At 47.7% G+C, this 18,155-nt stretch overlaps 1 protein-coding gene across 6 annotated transcripts in view; it reads right to left on the bottom strand.

The window, feature by feature from the left end:
• The window catches only part of EXD3 (exonuclease 3'-5' domain containing 3), a 298,691-nt gene that overhangs the window by 136,889 nt on the left and 143,647 nt on the right, over positions 1-18,155 (bottom strand). For 5 of the 6 annotated variants that reach the window (XM_027666970.1, XM_027666972.1, XM_027666967.1 and 2 more), the window contains 8 exons: positions 17,609-17,747; positions 17,058-17,271; positions 15,971-16,080; positions 14,660-14,870; positions 13,390-13,556; positions 11,399-11,569; positions 4,617-4,670; positions 2,446-2,577 (listed from right to left, as the gene is read on the bottom strand). In XM_027666970.1, the coding sequence (XP_027522771.1) occupies positions 2,446-2,577; positions 4,617-4,670; positions 11,399-11,569; positions 13,390-13,556; positions 14,660-14,870; positions 15,971-16,080; positions 17,058-17,271; positions 17,609-17,747 (1,198 nt within the window). Of the gene's footprint in view, positions 1-1,896; positions 2,313-2,445; positions 2,578-4,616; positions 4,671-11,398; positions 11,570-13,389; positions 13,557-14,659; positions 14,871-15,970; positions 16,081-17,057; positions 17,272-17,608; positions 17,748-18,155 lie in introns of those variants that run through there. The other variant, XM_027666971.1, reaches the window with a different exon arrangement.

The raw sequence follows: 18,155 nt of genomic DNA, 5'->3' as shown, positions 1-18,155 counted from the left end.
AATCTTGGGTGCAACATTGAATTGGAACCTATTTTTACCGTGGGCTCTGCACTACACGCATTAATTGTTACGACAACAATATTTGCTGACATATTTACTCCAATCATTTACAGAACAGAAGCCCAAGAGACAAAACAAGCCCTTGCTCTATGAGACAGAGGGAGGCAGGCAGGATGCCACATTGCCTCCTGTGACACAGAGTAAATGCTTATCTGTGATGGTTGATGTGTCCATAACCCAGCCCTGCACTGGTGGACCAGCTCTGCGGAGACGAAGGAGGAGAGTGGCCCATGTTATGGATCAGTATTCCCCATCCTCTTCCTTCTGCCTAGCATGGACACAGCAGCACTCAGTTGTTTCTGGAGCCCTGCTCATATGCCCAACCTGCTCCCCACTTCAGGGACAGCCAAAACCCTCCGCCAGCCCCCTGCAAGGAGGGGGCAGGGCTCCGGGCAGTTTGGGAGCCCTGGGGTCTGTAACCTGGTCCCAGAGCAGCACGGGCAGGCTGGCAGGCACAGCTCAGCAGTTTCAGCATCCAGACTCCATTCTAATTAAGTCCAATTAGGTTTGCAGAGAATGAGTATGTTTTAGAAAGAACATACAAAAGAACTGCTGAGGTCTCTGTTGGCCACTGAGGCCCCAGAGCACCCTCTTCAAGGCAGAAATCTGCCATTTTTGACGAGGGCTGTCAATATTGCATAGTGGTGGAGGATGATCCATTTCCATGTGCTGCCCACAGCTCCCCTCACACAGTCCACAGAGCACTGCAGTGCCTGGGCACGTGCAGCTGGAAGAGCTTGGGTTCTCCTCCAGAGCATCAGTAACGTTATCAGCCAGACTTGTGCTGTCTGCAGAGGACAGCTGAACAAAACAAGCTCTAAAAGCCTTGAATGTAGGTAAATACATGATTCAGAACATGGAGAGGTTTGACAAATCAGCATCTTCCCATGCCGAGGGGTATAAAACGTGCAGCTGTTCCACCATCACAATTTACAGGGAAGGCATTTTTCCTGGAAGTAAGAGAACAGTTAGTATATATTCCTAGCCAGATTGATTACCCCTATTTATATTGTAAATCAAGACAGCATGTACTAAACCCATAGAGTTAACCAGTTCCAGACCCCAGATCCTGCTGGGGAGGGGTCAGTTTTCCATCGGCTGCTGCACAGTCTTGTGTGCAGGGTTTCCTGCAGCATGGTTTTGTGTGTGTGTGCTGATTCTCATGGTATTTCAACAACCATCAGGAGGAACACTGCTATTTTATGGGATGTCAGGGAATCGGAGAATCCACGAGGTTTTTTAAAGTTTTGTTTAAAATCGCCAAGAAGCCAGCGTGCCACTATAAATACAAATATGTATAACAACTGCAATCTGCTCTGGGACAATAAAACCACAGGATTGAAGGCAGTATGCTATATCTGAGTATGTACATTTATCCTGCAGTAAGATCGACCCATATTCTGTGGATCCGACCTGCAGGGTGTTCCGTCAGCCTCCTCTCACAGCAACCTGCCCAGCTGGACAACCCTCATTTCCTCTATAAGTTACAGATCCAGTTTCAACATCGAACAGCAGATATAAGCAGAGGTCTAGGACATGCTCTCTAGTGTGTCTGCTCAGGAGTCAGTGCTGCTCCTACACTGCTTGTGCGGCTCCACTGGGCCAGGAGACCCTGGAGCTCAAGCACAAGGCATTGAGCCAGACTCAAGGGCTTGTTTATCCCTAAGAGAAAGCTCCTTTTCTAGCCAACTTCCACTTTCTTCTTTTTCTCTCTTTAAACACTGATAAGATGAGAGATGTTGGAGCTGCCCGCTGGTTTATATTACAGTTTTTAGAGGGATAGGTTTCAGCGTGTTGCTGTAACAAATATAAGAGTGAAATTGGAAGAGATGGTGATTTGAGCTAACACAATTAAAATTTATTCTTAACAACAATCCACAGATATACAGTGCCAAACACAATCTAGAGTCATCAACTAGCATGGACATGAATTAACCTAATAGCTTCAGAAAGAAAAAGAAGTCCTATGAAAAAATCCTCCTATTAAAGTAATTAAGTGTTATCACAATCACAGAGACATAATTAAAGGCAGTTCATAATTAAAACAGCATGTGTCCTAGACAGAGAGCACAGCAACAAAGAGCCTATAACCATGACAGTTGATGCCAAAACACATGCCAAGTACCAAAAATCAGAAGAACAGGCGAGTTTCTAGCAAAGCTGCAGATTCAGAGCCTCTGCTGCCATGACTGAGCCATCACCACTCTGAGGGATGTGAGCGCACTCAGAACTCCTCAGGACTTTGCAAGGGGCTGTCAAAGTTGAAGCAGAACTCTTGGGAACCAGGAACACACTGAGTGCAAGGCCCAAAATACCGAAGCAGCGCCTGCTGTGCAGGGAACAGCGAGTGAGAGGGCCCCGGGACTCAAACCAGCCTCGTCCTACCTGGCAGCGGCTGAAGATATCGCTCAGGGACACCTGGACGTTGAAGTGCTTCAGAACCTGCAGGGCCTGTTCTTTCGCCTTTTCTGAGCAGTTCACAGAGAAACACCTTCCTTCTCCCACCTGGGACTGCAGCTTCAAACCAAAGACACTCAGTAAGGCACATGTGGGGATTTTCCTGATACACTTGGTTTGGTTTGAATTACAAATAATGTTTGGAGTTAGTGTGTCTTTACAGTCTGAATTTTGATCTAACCAGCACAGTTGGTAATTTAACAGTCAAGTCACTGCTGCGGTAGCTCTGACTCCTGAAGCACTGCAGTATTTTATAAACATGAAATATGATTTAGCTTGAAGAAAAGGAGGCTCAGGGGGAACCTTCTCACTCTCTACAACTCCTTGACAGGAGGTTGTATCCAGGTCAGGGCCAGGCTCTGCTCCCAGGTAACAAGAGGAAACGACCTCAAATTGTGCCAGAGGACATTTAGGTAGGATATTAGGGTAAGTTTCTTCACTGAAAAGGTTGTCCAGCCCTGGCACAGGCTGCCCAGGACAGTGATGGAGTCCCCATCCCTGAAGGGATTCAAAAAACATGTGGATGGGGTACTTGAGGACACAGGTTAGCGGTGGCCTTGGTGGTGGTGGTGGGTTAACAGTTGGACTTGATGATCTTAAAGGTGTTTTCCAACCTTAATGATTCCATGATTCTATTCTACAGAATATGGCAAATCCTTTCAGTTTATAAGTTGGTGCAGTGGTGCTAACAGGGGTAGCAAGAGGAAACTGAATTAAATCCCAGCTATCAGATGAAACCTGGCCAGATCAGTGTGCCAAAGCACAAGGATGGAAATGGTGTCCAATGACTCCTCCAACCCTTCTGCTTCACAGAATGTTTAAGTTCCCTTATGGTCAAAAAATTTGAAGGGGTTGACGTGGACAGTCCCTCAATGTTTGTTCCACATTTAGAAGAGAAGTCTGCAACTGGGAACAAGCACTGGGAAGTTCCAGACATATTTTTATGACCATGCTGAGTACTCACAAGGTGGGATAGCTGCACACCAGTAAAGGAGCCTGGCAGAGCCATCCTGTCCTTGCAGAGGACATCCAAAGGCAAGGGAACAAAGGGACCCAGACATTTCCCAGGTCAGTACTGTACACTGGAAATAGTTATTTTCCTTCTACAATTCCTACACAGAACTTTGAAGTTTAAGCTTTGCCAAACAAGATTATGCTGGATGCTGAATTACTTATAACATCAGCTGTAGGCTCAAGGAACCACAGTCTGGATGAAGAACCTGCAGTGTGGCACAACTGCACTTGTCTCCGTGTCTCATCGTGGGGGGAGTTTTCTTCCACACTCAGCTATGACACAGGAAATCATCAACCCATATTCTGCAAATACTCCAACTGGCTGACTGAGTAGTTGGGAGTTTTTGTACTGACAGTTTGTGACAGAGAAGTCCTGCACTCTGGCTCACGTGAACAGAACTCTGGCTCATCCAGAACAGTTTCCCTCTTCCAAATGAATTTTTGGTCAGTAAAAAATTGCTACCTGGAGCAAGTCATTACAACATTGCAACCACTGACTTGGCAGGTTCAGTAGATCCCCACCAACACTGTCTGTGAAGGGCTCTGAACAGCTGGTGTTGAGGGTAAGTTTGGGTTTTCTTTGACTTTTTTGTTTATCTATAGGAACACAAAAACCTCTACAGTTTCCATCAGGACCCTCGGGGACTTCCAATCTCTGCCTTCCAAGCCTGAAGAAATGTCTTTAAGTGTTGAAACTGTCAGTGTGGAGCCAGTCAGTAAACAAGAATCTCTGGGATAAAAAGCACAGGAACGGAGCTGCCTTTCACCTGCCAGTGAGGTCAAACAGAAACATTTTGTTCTGGATTGCTTGGCTTGACTTCCATACCCGCCCCCGACGGAAAGCAATTGCTCTCCCCACTGATGCAGGACTGAGAATAAGCATAAAAGAATATTTCACCCCAAGCTCTGGCAGTTGAGAACAGCAAACCTCTCAAGACCCTTAACATAGCTTTTAGTGCAGAAAACACGAAAAAGCCAAGCCAGCTGTTGCATTCACATCTGACTTTTCCTCTTCTCTCCCTTGCACACCCCAGACCACGCAGTGATACAATGCCAGAAACACGGCAGCAGCTCGAAACACTTACAGTCTGATATGGGAGTCCAGAGGTTAAAATGACTCTTCCTTCCTGTCGGGCAATCTGGAAAAAACAGCAAAAATCCAAATGAACAGAGGCTGAAGTTACACTGCGTTCAAGCTTTACTTGCAGTCACAAGAGAGAAGGTGAACTGGAGATCCTGAGTGTTTCTCTTCAGTGTCAGCCGACACCTGGCCTAGAGCTCTTGAGAGCCATAGCAGCTCAAGGTATGGGTCATCCATCCCATGTTCCCTCCCTGCCAATCCCTGCCATGTCTCTCACGTGCTGGAACAAGCTGCATCTGCACTGTAGATGGCCCAGGGAACCATCCCACCTTGAAACAATCCTATTCGAAAACAATCTTTTATATTTTTCCCTTAGTCCAGACTATTTCTATTTCCTCAGTCTGGGTTACAAAGAAGCAAACACTTCTGCTACACAGGAGAGAAAGGAAAAACTAGCCTAAGCAGGTCATTACAGCAAAAAAATGTACCATGAAATGTGTCTGCAAACTTCATATCATTAACAGAAAATGCTCCTAAAAGAAAGAGGGTGTTATTGTCCCACACAGGAATTATGCACCTTTCTGGGCTTTGAGGAATATCTCCCTTAGAGTTTATCACATCCCAACTTGTAGTCCCGAGCTTTTATCAGAGATCTGGTCCTTCAAGTGGAAGGTCTGCACTGAATTACCAGGGGACTCATCACCCGTACTGCTGACCTTCCCACAGAGTCAGAGACACTGCAAATGGGTTGGTGCCAAAAGGAGACACTAAATCTGGAGCTGCAAGGATGGAAGTGTGACTGACCTTATAACTGAATGACATTCCTCCCTCCCTCCCCCTCCTGTAGGAGGGAAAGAGCTTCATGGCTATTGGTGACAGGAGGATTCCAAAGGATTCCCATGTGAACCAGGACTCAGCTATGATCCTGTTGACAAGAGATCAGTGCTTTGAGGTAGGCATGAGGTTATCTTTCTTCTCTGGTTTGGATTCTGTTGGAAGCCCTCATGTTTTTCACTGATTCCATATGTGTGTTGTGGAGGTCTCTCATCTGGTTCATAGTTCAGCAGCCCTCTCTGGATCACTCTCTAACCCTGGCAGGAGGACACATTTGGGATCAAAGTCCTGCTGCACTTTCCACACAGATGACACCACCAAGCACAGCCAGGGAACAGCAGAAAACCCAACCATGACTTTTAAACTCTGTCTTGGACAGACATTTTTTTAAGACCCACTGGTTCTATGGCAACATGAAACAAGGGAGAGAAGGCTCTGAAGGTCCCATGCAGGCAGCTAAGCAAGGGTTTTTTTTATTTATTTCCTTCTTAATCTTTTAGGTAGCTGCTTCCCTCCTTTTTTTGTGAAGTCACTCTTTGGCTGCCCGTTCTGCACTGACAAAGCAATTGGTAACAACTTCTGAAGCACCTTCCTACAGGTAGAATTACCGAATTTCTTTCAAAATCAACTCTCTCTCTCAATGAAGGAAAAAATCTTTAAGAGGTACCCCATGCAATCCTGCTTCACACAGTTTGGGTACAGAGCAGCCAAGACAGCACCCTGATGGCACATTATTGAGAGAAGTCTGGTAAGGCAACAGCAAAAGTTCACCACAGTGATCTGCCAGCAAGGGAAAAGAGATGTGAAGCTCCTTCAGACCCAAGTGTGCTTCAGGGTACGGCTGAGGATTTCAGAGCTGGAACACTCCATTCTGACTTCCTGCATCCAGGGTTAATTAGTTCAAGCTTGATAAATCCCCTTATCTAAACAGCTCTGCAGAGACAGGCAAAGAACATCAAATAAAAAGGAGAAAAGCAATAACTCCTGGAGCATGTTTTTCTGCCTCTGGAACAGGGACTGGGAGAAGCACGCAGAGCCAGAAAAGCCATGTGACAGCACGCATCTGACTGGAACCAAAGAGGCACAATTCCTTCTGTTTCTCCAAAAGCAGTGGGGAAGGTAGTGCTGGGACCATCGGGAGATGTGTGGTCAGCGATCCAAACAAGAGGAAAGGAGGGTCCAGGGCAGCATTTTCAAGTGGGTGTCAGGGACCTGTGCTCCAGCCCAAGTGCTGCAGAGAGGGCATTGGCCTCAGTTTCACAATCTATTACAAAGATAACATCAACTTCCTCTGAAAAAGGCTCAGACCTTCTGGATAGAAAGCACTCCCTTGGTATTACTGTTTAGCCCTTAATGTGTCTGCCTGTTTAGCCAACTTCCATCCTGCAGAGATGAATGAACCCAAAGGAATTACTCTCAAAGAGACCTGAAAAGGCAGTGACTGAGGAGAGAGGGCAGAGAACCCCTTTGCTTCAAAGCCAGCACCAGGATGATTTGTGACAACCTGAAGGATCCTGAAGTAAGGCCAAAAGAGGTTCCAAGAAACAGCAGCACAAGGCTCTAGATTTGTAAGTTAAACTTTGCCAAGTCTGTGCAAGACACATGTTGGGTAATGCCACATGCTTTTTAAGAAGTAAACTGCAGTCGAGGAAAAGCTGTGACCCCTCTGCAGTGATCCTGAGCCTAGGCCAGCAAGGTCCCAGTTCAGATGAAGAGGAAGTGGACAGAAAGTGTCTGCCCCAGGATGTGTGGTGGGAAAGTGCTCAGACAAGGATCTACCAGAGAAGTGGATCACAAAACTCAGTCCAACCCTCAAGGGAGGGTTATTCCAGGCTCCTTTAAAACAGACAGTAAACCAAGAGCTCAACAGCTCTGAGCACCCTCAGTCCAGCCCCACTGATACTGCAACCCTAAACTTTTCTTAAGCATTCCTGAAAACTATGCAATAACCATGAGTTATCGCATGGTTTTGTAATGTGGCCTTAAGTTTCACACCAAAACCATCCACCCAGTTTTGTTTCTTAATGCAGACTTGTTGGTATCAAGGTCTCCGACAAAACACCTCCTCCTCCTGCTGACCAAACATCACAAGCCAAGTCTTGATCTTAAAAGCAACACAGGTCTTCATCTGCCCTCTGTGAATTTAGCTCCCTGACAGTCTGTGCAGTAAAAACACCAGCAAACCTGAAGAATGTCATCTACATCAAAAATATGGAAAAAGTTTTCAAAGCTGAGACAATCTAATCTCTTGTCTGAGATTAGATTCCCCCATTATGTGAACCTCTGCTCACTGCAGTATTAAAGTCCCCTTTGTGTTCCCTGGCTCCAAATCAGTCCAGGGCAACTTAGATCTGGGTGCACAGTGCTCTATCTGGCTCCTGAGATCATCCAGCCTGACCCTCCTCTCCAACTCGCTGGTTCACCTGGAGTTTTGGGGTTAGGTGTAACCTTGCAAGGGAACCTTCAACAGCATGGGAGCTGCGGGAAGCCAGTTTTACCTGCCTTCTGGTTATTATCACACTTCAAAAAGTACCAGGTTTGCCTTAGCGTCAAAGTATTCTTAGAGATGAGGATGATTTTGAAGACCAAGTGCAAAGTCCATTAAAAAAATAAAACAAACCAACCCTCAACTCAACTGAAGCAGCTTTGAGATTCCACTGAGTCTCTTATTAGAAACCTAAGAGACTACCAAAATTTTCTTAAAAACCTCTTCTCTACTCCTGACGTACATTGCAGGATCTACTGTAGTCACTTCAGGCTGATGAGTGATCCTTTAGGTTCAGTATGAGAAGCATCTGCCTGATCTACAAAATTGCAGAGAAAAGAGGAACACTCACTGAAACTTTCCTATCTTCTTCCAATTATCCATCTCGAAAATTCAAAAGATAGGTTTAAGATTCTCTGAAAGAGAAGTTTGCAGAAGACAATCTGGAATCATAAAATAGTTTGGGTTGGAAGGGATCTTTTAAAGGTCACCTCGTTTCAACTCCCCTTCAGTGTGCAGGGACACCTTCAACTGGATCAGTTTGCTCAGAGCCTCCCTCCAACCTGACCAGAAATGTTTCCCAGGGATGGGGCATGGAAGACCTGGGTAGGTACCCTTACAGGCACAGGACATGATTTAAGTAAAGAATCTCGTATTAATTGGAAATAACATGTTGCTTATGAAATAAATGCAACGGCAAAGAGTGGCTCACCAAAACATGGCACCTGCACACCCCGAATGTGCTGCATCACAGAGATGGAATCTCTGCATTCTTTACCTGAGGGATCACCCTGGGCTGGAGTCAGAGTCCTGGGGGAGGAATGGCTGGATGCACACAGCCCTTCTTCAGAGAGGCCACACAGCAGGGAGCCAGGCTTGGGCCAATCTGGGCCACTGCCCAAAGGCCTGCAGAAGGACCTACCCAAGGTGCAGGACCGGAGCAGTGCTGCCAGGCAGGAATGTGTCAGGAAAAGCATGTGCTGGATCCCATCTCTCAATGTACATGCTGCTAACGTCAGGTAAAGGAGCTCATCCAGCACATCTGGAACAAATTTCATCTCCCAGCTGCATTCCTGCTGTGCCAAATGTGTGTGCAAGTGCTACAGCAGGTAAGGTAGTGGTAAAAACAGCACTGGATGAGAGGGCTTGGGAAAGGACACCTGTACTGCCCTTCCCCAAGAGGCTGGTGCTCATGGACAGAGGCTAAAATGTTTCTGTAAGGATTTCCTGTGAGCTCTTTGCCTTTCACACAAGAACAGATTTCACCACAGACATTTTCAGTATGAGTTTCTCCTATTTTTCCATTTTTAAAGATTTTCTGTATCTGTGCTTATGACAGGCAACTTTAATCAGTTGCTTCTCCAGTCAAATCCTGATTAAATAGCACCACTAAATCACAGACTGCAAGCTGGTGGCAGCTCACAGGAGACAAACAGAACCATAGAATCACAGAATCATTAAGGCTGGGAAAGACCTCTAAGATCATTGAGTTCAGCTGTTAGCCCAGCACTGCCACCACTACATATGGACAATCAGGGGGGATCCAGTGGTTCATGCTGTCAGAGGTCCTGCTCTCACATGCCTGCACATCTGAGATTGCAGATCTGGCAAAATAAACTTGCCAGGACAACTGATGTCCAAGATAAAACATTTAGCCAATAACAAGCGCACAACATAAAGCAGAACAGAGGACACAGACTTCATGTCTATGGAACAGGGACCTCCTGGGAATGGGGGTTCTCAAACCAATTCCTGCCACACGCACTAGTCTAAAACAAAACATAAATCAATTCCAGAGCTGACCAAGCACAGCTGATGAAGTTCACAGGCTTTTAAGCTTGATCCCAAATAACAGAGGGTGAAGGACCAGACCTACCTGCCTATCAATACTTGAAGCCACTTTAACAAGCAACAGGAATGAGAACAATACGGAGCAAATGCCAGGTGATGCAGGAGTTCTTGGCACAAGGAGATGTGTAATATGACTGATAAATCATTTGAGCGAAAAGACTTTAATGAAGAACAAACACTAACTCTGTACACACTTATGTATTCCTAGTGACACTAGTTTGAGATTGTGCTGGGGCAACACCCAAACTGTCTGTCTTGTATTCAGTGACCTGGATTCAAACCCCCTCCTGGCCTTTGCAATAACATTTCCAAGTTTTTGGGCGTAGGGTGGTCAACATTCAACTTTGATTAAATCAGGACAAGCCAGATATAAAGCAGGGTGGGAGGAGTCTATTTTTATCTTTGATTATCCAAGCCCAGATCAAAGGCTCTGCAATACAGTAACACTCCAAGGGCTTTTGATAGTGAAAGGATGTTTGTCCGGTCACCATAGAGAAAGCAATGTCAAACATCCTGTCCGTGGCACGATAAGGTATCAGGATGAGAAGCGGAGACGGGGCTCTGGGGGAAGCAGTGAGAACTAGTTTGTTTAAATGACTTGTGCAAGTTTGGCGGGGAGGAGATATTATTTCTGCAGAAGTTACAGCCTGCCCCGGACTCAGGCCAAGCAGACATCTGAAGAGGAAACATCCTGCACACCAAGCCGGGTGATTCGCGCACATTTGGTAGCACACACTGTGTGGGCTGGATATCTCCAGTTCTGGTATAGCAGAAATATGTCTGAAATGAAGCAGCACATGTCTCTCCTCTGGGAGGCAGAGGGTCAAAGTTCTTATGCGAGCCCAAATCAATGTTCACTGTCCCCATGCATGTTAGAGACTCTTCCTTTTCCAATTATGTCATAGCCAGTTGTGGCTGATCGGCTTTGAGTCACCTCACAAGGTGGTGGCCAGCCAGGACATTACATGGCCATTGATTATGGACATTTTCCCTTCCATAATGAACAGCCATCTTTGGATTATGGTTCTGCCCAACTAGACACAAAGACCTGGACACAAGGCAAACGATTACCTTTCCTGTAAGCCCAGACTGGAATCCATTAGAAATCTAAGTGAATTCTGGGTTCCTTTCAGTGACTTTTGTCTTGTTGCAAACACACAGCCTCCCCAAAGACACTTGGTCACATCTTTGGGGGGCTGCAATGAGATGATCTTTAAGGTCCCTCCCAACCCAAACCATTCTGTGATTCTATGGTCTTTACACTCTGCTTGTGTTCTTCTCATGACTTCAACTGCTCTGGCTGTCAATGACACAAACAGACATAAATAACAGTGAGATCACAGCAGTCTCTGCTCACCTCTCTACTGGAAGCAGAGAACCAAGTCCACACACCACTGCAGGGACCAGCTGTCACCAGCTGCCAGGTGGCACAGCTTCTCAGACTGACCCAGAGAGCTGGGACCCAGCACAGGCACAGGAGGAGGCGCCCACAGGGCCGCTCCTGCACCCACTGCCTGTTGGGCAGTGACAGCCAGTGCAGCTCCAGAGCAGGCAGCAGCCATCCCCAGGGAGCACAGTGGCAGCTGTGAACATGCACATGTGTGTGCCTGACTCACCTCAGCAGCTTTCCTGTGGTCATCCTCGTTGTCCAGCATCCGGACATCCACACCCAGGCAGCGCAGGTAGCGCCCGAGGCCCTGCAGCATGTTGTCACAGACCACGCTGAACTCCCTAGGGGACACAGGGGTAGGGGCACAGGAGGTCTCCATCTGGGATCCTTGGCATTGCTAGAGAAAGGCAAGAGAGCCATAAACAGCAGAAGGCTGATTTCCAGTACTTTTGTGTTTTACGTCCCTGCATTCACCCACCGCAACAAATCCAACTGTCTCCTTCCACCTGTATCACACCACGCTCTGCAACACCTCTAGATCCTCCTTCCCTCTTTCCACACTGCCCACTGCCATGTGGGTAAGAGGCAGTACATGATGGGGCTAATTCTGAATTAGTCATTGTCTCATTGGCCAGCTGGCCACCTGATCCAGGGAGCTGCAGCCTTTCCCTGGAGAAATGCCAACCTGGCCTTCAGTGCTCTACACAGACATCCACCTTCATGAAGTCACAGAAACATCGTCAAGGCTGCTGTTCCCCTACGGAATTAGTGTGTAACTAATAAACATGTGCCAAAGCTATGATTTGGGAAGGGGATCACACAGACAGAGGGAGAAACAGGTAGACAAAGCAACCATGTTATCTTTGGAAGGTTAAAAATAGGCAGTGCCTGAATTCTGTTTGTTTTATTTTGAATATCTGCTGCTGGGGGAGTTCCTGCACTTGGAGGACTTCAGTGTTGGGAGGCTCCCAGAAGTACAATAGCTAAATTCATGGAGAAGGGAAGTTATTAAGGAACTTCCAGTGTTCAGCTTTTGACTCCAGGAACTTGAATCAGCTGGGATGACTGAAGGACACAGCCAGCACCTATGCAGGGAGTCAGCACTGCAGATTAGCCCTGCAGGAGCTGGCTCACGGCTGGGAATGCTGTGGCACAACATGCAGCTCCACCTGGGCTGACCCTGGGAACCAGCTCAGATCCAGGAGCTCCACTGGTGGGAGGCTGCACCTCCCAGAAGCTGGTCCACGAGCTCAGGGCTCTGCAGCACTGGGCAGACTGCACTGTCACCAGCTCCTGCAGGACCCTGGTGGATGCAGCTGGGACATCAGAGGGCTGTGACAAGGGACCGAGCTGCCCCTCAGTGCCGAGGCAGTTGGAAGACACTAACCCTGCCTGCTGCTGCTGCTCAAACAGATGTGCAGGAGCAGCAGCTGGCCCTCACCAGTGTTTATGCAGTGGCCAGCACTGTAATATGTAGCTTTTTTCTCACGTTTCATGCCAGCAGAGAGCAAAAAGCTTTACAAAGGAGAATAGAGTCCCACTTCAGATAGTGGACCAGGAAACACTGGGAAAGAGAGTCTGGAGTCCTGCAGGATGCAGAGTCAGGAGAAGTCTGCTTTTCTTGGCGTCCCAGTCCAGGTTTTACCAACTGCCTCTCAGTTCATGAATCTGACTGTACAGAACACAAAGATGACCCGTGGGTTCCCAAGGTAATTCAAGCCTGAAGTACTCACTTTTCCCATCTCTGCAGCAGCCAGTCAGCTCTGCTGTAACACAACATTCCCATGAACAGAGTGCTCAGGGAGCTACTGAGCAGCTCCATGTTTTACTGCCTGATGAGGACTAAGAGGATGCTGCACTTCTACACCCTCCTGACAAGGTGGATACAGTCAGTAACACCTCAGCCCAGCCATGGAAGGCGGCATGGACTTCAGGAACTCAGCACACATTTGGGGCTCCTCAGAAGGATACACAGTTACAGTGAGTCTTCTCAGATAACAAACAAAATGGGGTTTCTGCTGAGGTTTCCAAAGGTGCATAAACCACTGGATGGTTCCATTTCAAAAGTAAAACTTTATTATTGAGAGGAACCAGTCATATTATAAGATCCTTAAGCAGAGTCACACAGCTCCAAGTTATGGCCAGTGGAGTTTTAAGGCAGGGTATGATTTACAGGGGTCTTGAGCAACAAGCAGCTCTTTGAAGATGTTTACAAACCTGTCCAGAAGGTGACAGTGGTTCTTGTTTATTCAGCTGCTTCTTTGCCCTGGGTTTTATGCTCCGTTTTCCCACCAGACTCTCCATCAGGTCTGAGCTCAGCCCAAAGCTCTCTGGGTCCCTGCAGAGCCTCTCGTAGATCTCCAGCAAACAGTAGGCGTCGGAGGCTGAAAGGAAGGGAACATGAGCCTCACCTGGTTCCATTCAAAAGTAAACCAGAGGCTTTCCTGATGCCAGAGAGAGCCTCCACCTTTGTAAAAGCCACTGTGAACAACCTGTGAAGCTCCAACTCACTCACGTCCTACCCTGTGCTCCGTGACTGATTCACGAAGCCTCATAACCGAACACAGTCACAGAGGGTCAAGGCAGGATCTCCAAAGGTGACAGGCTCTGCCCTCTCCACTCTAACACAATGCACACTGTAGTGTGGCTGTTCCAACCACCACCTGATAGCTCCAGCCAGCCCCTGCTCCTCATCATTGTCCCTGAGCCTGCCCACGGTTCCTCACCACATCTCTCAATGGGAAGGGAACTTCCCCACTAGATGCAATATCTGAAAAGGCATTAACTGAGCTGTTTGCAATAACCTGCCCACACGCATTGTTGTGTGGCTCTGCTCCCTGTAACGGGAACTGCCAGAGTCTCCCAGCCAGTTTGACAAGTCCTAGTGATTAACTTTTGTGGGAACTGTGTCAGCTTCAAGGATAGTTGAATTTAACAAAGGGCTGGTTTGCTTCAGCAAAGACTGTCCTTTGATGCCCCAGGAAAAGATTTAGACCCAGACTTCTGACTCTGGGATAATCAGCAATAAACTCCACTGGTCCCTCCACAGTCCTGATTCTGTGCTGCAGTTTCTGACACCACGTCTGCCCCATTTCTAACCCGACTCTAACAAGCGCTTCACTGTGACAAATGAACACAGCATTTGTTTCCCAGGAAGGCTGGGAAATGAGGCAGAAGGAAGTGGACTTTCTTCCTTTCAGTTACTGAGAAGAGTTTCCACTGAGGTGATGTTTCATCAGACAAAATCTGCAAAGCACAGGAATTCCTTCATAAGGGAAATAATGAATCACTGGACAGTTTAAACTTCAACCATTAAAGCCATGTCCGCAAAAGGACAAACAAAACATGTGCTGACTCCTCTGAACAGGAACTAATCTGCAAAGCCATTCTCTTCCTTTGCTACTTAATGACCTTCCTGGTGACAGAACAGCCAAACACAACCTGTCCTGGACACCTGTAACTCCGTGTCACTGAGCAGGGACCAGACCTGCATAGAGGATCTGCTCCTCCCGGAGAGGCCGTTTCTCCCAGTTTGACAGCTGCTCCGTTTTATCCAGAGGTTTCCCCAGCACATGGTGCACCAGGAGGCTGAGTCCCTTCTCCTGCTGCCTGACCCCTCTCTCCTCGTGGCTGTGCTCTGGGGACAGTCCATCAACCTTCCGGCCGTCCTTCCTCCACTCACTGCAGCCCTTCTGCAGCTGATGGAAACAAAGAGATAGAAAACACCTGGTTATAAAACAGCTTCTCCACCACCTCGTGTTCCAGCGGGTGGGGCCAGGCACAACTCTATCACATCCATCTCTTGCCTGGCATATTGAACCCCGTTGTCTCAGACAAGGGCTGGGATGGCATTAGATATAAACGGCGTCAGGTTATTTGTTTAACAAACACACTTGCTGGAGAGAAATCTCTTTCATAGCCAAGGAAGAAAAAAAAGGGCATTGTTGTACAGCATTGTACCAGAGCTGCAGGGCTGGGACTGGGGCTCCTCAGAGAGCTCTGGGTGCTCAGCTGTGCTGGAGGCTGCTAGGCACCCACTCAATAAAAGACCAGTAGTGGCAGTTCAGCATCTTTCTGCTCCTTGTCCCAGTGAGAAAAGGTATTCCTGTGCCACCCTGGGCAGCAGCCCTTTCTGAAGCTGCCATTTCTCAGGTTAAACTGAGGCAATAGCTGTTGGCAGGTACGTCAGCCCCTGCAGCACTTCCCAGGTTAAGCTATCAGTCCCAAAGATCTGCTTCACCCCAACCCACAGCCTTAAACACTCTGTACATTTTACCCATTAAAATGGTTGTGCTCAACATTTCTGCAGTCTGCTGAAAGCTCCTGTGTGCAAACCCAGGGACAGCTGTGGTTCAGCTGACCAGAAATTCCAGTGCTGAACCCACCAGCAGCCCTCCGAGGAACATTAGAGTTCTGCACAAATCATTAACTCCATCATATCTGCTTCAATACTGCATGGTCCTGGGATAGCAGAATTCCTACAAGAACTTAGTATTAAGTTCAAGTATAAATTGTGCTCAGAAACCTTGCCCTGGCTGAATGGAGCTTTTATGAAGGCTGTGAAAAAGCTGTCAGTATTGCAAGCTTTAACCTTTTAGCTGATGAAAACAAAATGCTTCTGTCTTCCTTTACAGAATCCCAACACATCAAACACACTACAGGAAATGGTCTATTTACACATGTAGCTGCATCCCTGCCAATCCAGGATACAAACAGACAGTGCTGTGGATTCAGTACAGTTATCCACCAGTACACACAGGAGACACAACTTCCCACATCTTGATGTGTTCATCCTTACTTGTTTGTCCACTGTGAGTAGATCCACCACACCATGCAGTTGCTTCTCCATGTCTTTCAGAGCAGCACATGTGGCTGCAAGACTGCTGAGGTCTCCAGACATCCCATAGCCTGGAGACAAAATCAGCCCAAATCACACAGGTAAGAAAACTCAGGTCATGGCTAAAGCACTGCAGCTTCTTCTACTTCAGAGTCAAAATGCTGACAAAAGATACACAAACACTGGTGGGAAGACTGTTCAAACAGGGAAAAAGATTGGCTCCCATCTCTCCTCTTCCCAAGAGACACTCCTGCAGATCCAGGGAGAGGAGAGGTGGATGAAAAATGCTGAGTTTAAGATCAACTTATTTAAAATCTGGGAAGGTAATTATGAATTTGTCCTTGAAATCCTTGAAATCCTTGCAAATCCTTTGCAAATCCTGCCAAAAGCCTCCAAAAACCAGGTATGGTAATTCAGAGAGCTCTGGTGTCCAGTACGACAGCTCTGGGGCAGGGACAGGGACATCCAGAAAGCTGTGTCTGCCAGACTTCTCTAAGCCAAAAGGTTTGGGTGTCAGTTGGAGCTTAGTATGGAATTAGGATAATCCCAAGTCCAAGAGTGCAAGCTAAATCAGAAATCTTGTCTTTGATTGAAATGGGGAAATATAATGGCATGAAGTTCTGTCAGGGGAGGTTTAGGTTGGATCTCAGGAAAAGGTTCTTCCCCCAGAGGGTGGTTGGCACTGACCAGGTTCCCCAGGGCAGTGGGCACAGCCCCAAGGCTGCCAGAGCTCCTGGAGGGTTTGGACAACGCTCTGAGGGACAGGGTGGGATTGTTGTGGTGTCTGTGCAGGGCCAGGGGTTGGACTGGATGGTCCTTGTGGGTCCCTTCCAGCTCAGGATATTGTAGGGTTCTGTGATTCTATATTTCTATTATTCCCCTGGTCACCCTGCTTCCTAGCCTGGCAGTGCCTCAACACCCAGGGCTACAAAAGCTGATTCCATGGCAAGTGGATTTGGAGAATCCACTCCAAGAAGATCTAGGAATGACAAAAATGACAAAGTAGGCTGTGTGAAGCCTCAGGGTAGGGAGAAGAGAGGTGTGTTACCTAGTTTAGTGATGGCAGCATCTGAATAGAGCATCTGGATGAATCGGGGGAGCTTCTCCTTCTCCCCTTCCAGCTCAGCTTGCTCGAGGAGCCGTGGCAGGTCCAACAGGAACACCTCATCCTTCACTGCCATCTGGAGGAGGGCAACACGGGGCTTCCCCACCATGCCAAAGGAAGGCTTCCACTCCATGTCAACGCCAACAACCTGCCCAGGCTGCAACAGACACCTCCTGCACTCAGAGACTTGCTGTGCTGGAGAGGGGCCTGGAGAGTCTGTCCAGGACACAAACCTTTCCTTTCCAACCACGGGAGCTCTTTGTGCAAACTGCTACAGAGACAGTAACTCCCACAGCACCTGAGTACCCCTGCAGGGACCTTTCCTGGCACAATTCCTGACACGTTCCCTAGATCACACAAACCTAAAGGAGCAGCTATTCTTGGCTTGGGGAGGGAGACATTGGATGGCAGTGGCCACATCCAGCCATGAGTACAAGCCTGATACAGAGTTCCTGCTCCCTGACCCTGCAAAGCCAATCTCAGGTAACACTCACCTGCAGCACCTTCTCCCAGCACTGCAGTGTCTCTTCCCATGTCTGTAGGAAGTGAATATTTTCCCGTGGAATAGGAAGCTGGTAACAGTCCTTCTTCTTACTGTCTTCATAATTATCTGCTTTTGTGGCCTCTTCTACCCTGCACAAAATCAGATACAACAGTTTTAAGCCATGCAATGGGAGAAAATCCTGAATTTGAGGAAAAGTGGGAAGTCTCATGCTGTTTATTTCACCTCAACCCACTCTTTTCCCATGACACTTTCTCTTACCCACTCTTTCCTCACTTTCCCTGTAATCTCAGTCTTTCATCTTAGAATAACAGAATCACAGACTGGCTTGGGTTGGAAGGGACTTTAACGACCATCTCATTCCACCCCCTGCCATGGGCAGAGGGACACCTTCCACCAGCCCAGGTTGCTCCAAGCCCCGTCCAACCTGGCCTTGGACACTTCCAGGGATGGGGCAGCCACAGCTTCTCTGGGCAACCTGTGCCAGGGCCTCCCCACCCTCACAGGGAGGAATTCCTTCCCAATATCCCATCCAACCC

The sequence above is a fragment of the Corapipo altera genome, unplaced genomic scaffold (assembly GCF_003945725.1).
Source record: "Corapipo altera isolate COAL_440 unplaced genomic scaffold, ASM394572v1 93, whole genome shotgun sequence".
Taxonomy (NCBI): domain Eukaryota; kingdom Metazoa; phylum Chordata; class Aves; order Passeriformes; family Pipridae; genus Corapipo; species Corapipo altera.
Note: the sequence above shows the minus strand (reverse complement) of the source record. Positions and strands in the feature narration are given on the sequence as shown.